Below are 5000 nucleotides of genomic sequence, written 5' to 3' on the forward strand. Positions count from 1 at the left end.
ATTGTTCTTACTCTTTCTTATCGGATATGCTAATCGTTCCCTTTTCCTCCTCCTTCTCCTCCTCCTCTTGCTCCTCCTCTTCCTTTTCCTTCATTCCCAAATCGTCATAATTTTTGTTTATCATACATTACATTCCCTCTCTCTCTCTCTCTCTCTCTCTCTCTCTCTCTCTCTCTCTCTCTCTCTCTCTCTCTCTCTCTCTCTCTCTCTCTCTCTCATGCAAATAGCACAGCAACACTATCTTATCTTGCTCTTTCACTATCATCGGCAGTCTCTCGGTACATTAAGTCTTATGCAATGGAATAATAGAGGCGATTAAATGCTGCTATTATGTAAGTGGCGTCGTAGAAAACGGGGTACTTGAATGGCAGACTGTGAAAAATTTAAGATGTCGTTTTATTTATTTATTTATTTATTTTTTGTTTATAATAAGTAAATGTTTTAGCTGATATTGATTGTAATAGGTAGAGAAAAAAAATGTAAAGTAAGGGAAGTTGACTAAATAAAGTAGAGAAGATAGGATAAAGGTAGAGAGAGAGAGAGAGAGAGAGAGAGAGAGAGAGAGAGAGAGAGAGAGAGAGAGAGAGAGAGAGAGAATCAGGGCTAGCACACCACAAGCAGGCAGGATAGCGCTATTCTGGGGTGTCACCTGGCTCACGGGGGGGGGGTAAAATATTAAGCTTTCCCTCTTCCTAATGCAAGAAATAAGCTTTTTTTCCATATCCTAGTATTAAATTTAAGCTTCCTCTCTTCTGGTGACTTAAAATACTTACAACAACAGCTTAATAAACGCTAAGATAATTTTTAAACAATTTAAGCTTTTTATCCGGGTCTTATTACTATATTTAAGCTTTCTCCCTCCTTCCACAAACCTAAAATACTCAAAACAACATTTAAAACAACCTAAAAACACCTAAAAACACTTAAAACTGCCTTAAAACACTAAAAAACGGATTCTTACCTCGTATCTCGAAGTCTCGGTCCAGATATTCAGTGAAGGATGGTCTGACCAGAGAAGCGTTCAGTATTAGAGGAATTTTCTGCATTTCCTCCACCTCCACGCCTCCCTCCTTCACTGCCTCTCCTTCAGGCATCCCCAAGGCTCCTTCACCCCTCTCCGTGTGGTATCCTAAGCTCTCCATCCTGTAATATTGGGAGAAATGTTAGGCTTTGTAGGATATCCAGTCTTGTCTCACATTGCATTAGTTTGTGTGTATGTGTGTGTTTCTGTGTATTATTGCTAGTTCTCTCTCTCTCTCTCTCTCTCTCTCTCTCTCTCTCTCTCTCTCTCTCTCTCTCTCTCTCTCTCTCTCTCTCTCTCTCTCTCAGTAGTTACACTTTATAAAACACTTTATAAATATTGAAATGTCCTGCACTTTTGGATCACCCAAATACATCCAAAACACACTTAAAATATCCAAAACAAACTCAAAACACTCTCAACACCCCAGAATATCCACAAAACTCACTCAAACACACTCAAAACATCCAAAACACACCCACAAAACCCCAAAATACCCACAAAACTCATACAAACACACCAAAAACACGCTTAAAACATCCAAAACACACCCACAACACCCCAAAATACCCACAAAACTCATACAAACACACCAAAAACACGCTTAAAACATCCAAAACACACCCACAACACCCCAAAATACCCATAAAACTCATACAAACACACCTAAAACACACTCAAAACATCCAAAACACACCCACAACACCCCAAAATACCCACAAAACTCATACAAACACACCTAAAACACGCTTAAAACATCCAAAACACATCCACAAAACCCGAAAATACCCACAAAACTCATACAAACACACCAAAAACACGCTTAATACATCCAAAACACATCCACAACACCCCAAAATACCCACAAAACACATACAAACACACCTAAAACATCCAGACACCCATATCACCACAGAATACGCCCCAAACACACCCAAAGGCACCCAGAACACCCCACACACACTCAAATACGCCCAAAAGATCCCACACACACACCCAGACTCACCGACAATACTTAAAACACCCTAAATAATCTCAAAACACACTCACAACACCTCAATATATTCCCACACACACCAAAACACTCCACAATACACTCAGAACAACCCCCAACACTCAAAACACTTAAAATATACCTAAACACATCTTAAACCACACTCAAACATCCAAAATTCACCCAAAACACACTGATAACAGCTAATATACACTCCAAACACACCTAAACATCCCTAAGACACACTCAAAAACACCTACAATACTCCTAAATACACCTAAAACTCACTTAAAACCCCCAAAACACACCAAAATATTACAGAGAATGGCAGCGCAGCAAGGGAAACTAAGCTAAAGATTGTCTTCTTGCCGTTTATGTGTTTTGCCTCCTCCCCCTCCCCTTCCATTTCTCCTTATTTCTTACTCCTCCTCCTCCATTCCTCTTATTTTCCTCCTTCTACTACTACTATCTACACACCTGAGTTTAGAAACAGCTGGAAATACTTGGAAAACACTGGAAATTACGGTAAATATTGACCAAGAGACACTGGAGCCGGGCAAGTCCCCGGCCGTTGATGACGTCACAGGCGAACTGCCCCCAGCCGCTGGCTTACGTACGTAACGTATTTCATTTTAAAATTGACCCCTAGAAAAAATGAAGCTAGGCTGGAATGCATTATATTTTCTGACTTGACAATTACTTTAATTAATATTCACAATATCAAAACATATCCAGCCTGAGTAGTTGTAAAGAAATATCAACAGAAATATGAAAAAAGTGTTAAAATATTTGACACCATTAAAACCATTCAAAAGTCCGCCCATTTCACTTCACACCAGTAAAAAAACACTTCAAAAAATCTGAACTATTTTTTCAAGCAATGCAAAGTTAGATACAAGCTGAAATAGAGAATTAAAAAATCTAAAAAATGACTAAATCACCACTTTTAACGGGGCTAAAAACCATTTCAAAATGCACATACTTAACTCAACAGGAACGCAACACATTTTAAAAATCATAAACGATTTTTTTAAAGCAATAAAGGCTTCACTACAACCTCAAATAAAAAAGCCAAGAACCGAGTTGGGTAAATATAACCGTGAAAACGGCCCTATATTTTCCTTAAAAAACTACAGAAAATTCAGCTCATTTACTTAACTGAAGGAAGAAAAACACTTCAGTAGTAACGAAATATTTTTAGAAACCATAAAAACTTACTATGGAGGCCAAATAAAATTATTAAGAAAAATATAAAAAAATATTGGAACCGACCGGCTGGAACAGGTCCCCCCGGCCCCGACCTCAGTGGAGGAGCCGGCGGCCATGTTACCTTATTTATTACTTCGTGAGTCGTGACACCAAAATCAGGCAATGGTGAGTATATTTAACGAGCGGATATGAAAGATAGACAAGTGACTCTGTCTTGTGACATGTTAGGCTTACAATAAGTGAGAGACGAAGTAAATAATGACTGAAAACACTGACGCCCTGCCTGTCCCTCAGCTGACGGCTTGTTTACATATTGACGACTCTTCAATATTCGCCTAAATTTCCAGCTGTTTCCAGACTCAAACGTAAACCAAACGCAAAAATAAATAAATAACCCCAAAAAATTCCTAAATAACGAATAAAAACCTTAATAAACTGCTACAAGACACTACAGGGAGGAGGAAGGTGATGCTGGGAAGGCAGTAAGGCTGACTTAGGGTAGGCTGGCACTGCTGGGCTTACCTTACGTACTCATGGCTCTCTGGTGTTGCGTGGCGGTGCTTGGTACAGGGAGAAGCAGCCGGGAATACGGAAACACTTAACACCAGAGTGCGTGGGGCAGGACTGAGCAGCGCCGGCCAAAAAACTCCAGCCAGCCGCTCACTCTTCCAAGCGCCACCTGTCTCTGCTCCTCAACCAACACACACACACACACACACACACACGTTGACATGTTATCAAGTAATAATTCAAATAATATAAATATCCTCAGTGACGTTTCCCCAGTGAACACTCCCTACATGATTATGATTCCAAATTTCACTCCCTGCTGTACCGTGTCACCACAGCAAACACACGAACCAGCTCAGGGCAGAATTAACTAACATGCTTGTACTCTCTCTCTCTCCTTACGACTGTTTCCCAAAGCCACAAAGGTGATTAGCAGGGTTTTCAAAAGTGTTTCCCCTATTAATAATATAGAAATGTTGTTAATCTGTCACTAGAACCGTAAAAACACCATTGAAAACCTGTGTCACTTCGACTAGAGCCTTTTAAAAGTGTGTTTCTCCTGTGAGTAATGTAAAAATGTTTTTAATCTGTCACTAGAACAGTAAAGACACGCTTGAAAACCTGTGTAACTACTGAGAGAGAGAGAGAGAGAGAGAGAGAGAGAGAGAGAGAGAGAGAGAGAGAGAGAGAGAGAGAGAGAGAGAGAGAGTTAATATTTGGTATTATTCCTACCACTACTACTACTACTACTACTACTCTTCCTCCTCATCTTCCTCTTCCTCCTCCTCCTCCTCATCCTTCTCCTACTAAAGCTGATACTATATTAGCTGGGGTAGACTGGAATAGGTGGAAATGAAAGATAATACAATAGATTGAGAATTAGAAAAAAAAATATAACTTAAGAATAGCAAAAATAAATAAATAAATAAATAAATAGATAAGGTAATACAAATAAAATAAAGAAAAAGGAAGAGAAAGATAAATAAAGATGAATGGAAGAAACTGTAGGAATTTGTTTATTATTATTATTATTATTATTATCATTATTATTATTATTATTATTATTATTATTATTATTATTATTATTATTAGCGATGATAGAGAAAATAATGATAATAAAGATGGCAGACAAAAAAGGAAGAAAATTATGCGTTTTTTTTTAATAAAAGGAAAATTTCACTTATTTTCCTTCCCTTTTCTTTTTTTATTTTCATTATCATCCATTCACTCCATTTATTTATTATTTATTATATTATTGGTGTCTCC

General features: G+C 38.2%; 1 protein-coding gene across 1 annotated transcript in view; it reads right to left on the reverse strand.

Moving 5' to 3' along the window:
- LOC135092344 (facilitated trehalose transporter Tret1-2 homolog) overlaps positions 1 to 3910 on the reverse strand; it is a 12721-nt gene extending 8811 nt beyond the window's left edge. The window contains exons 1-2 of the mRNA XM_063990808.1: positions 3747 to 3910; positions 962 to 1143 (exon numbers count right to left, since the gene is read on the reverse strand). Of these exons, the coding sequence (XP_063846878.1) occupies positions 962 to 1142 (181 nt within the window). The 5' untranslated portion in view covers position 1143; positions 3747 to 3910. The remainder of the gene's footprint in view (positions 1 to 961; positions 1144 to 3746) is intronic.
- Between the last annotated feature and the right edge of the window lie 1090 nt (positions 3911 to 5000).

The sequence above is a fragment of the Scylla paramamosain genome, chromosome 39, assembly GCF_035594125.1.
Source record: "Scylla paramamosain isolate STU-SP2022 chromosome 39, ASM3559412v1, whole genome shotgun sequence".
In the NCBI taxonomy this organism is placed as follows: domain Eukaryota; kingdom Metazoa; phylum Arthropoda; class Malacostraca; order Decapoda; family Portunidae; genus Scylla; species Scylla paramamosain.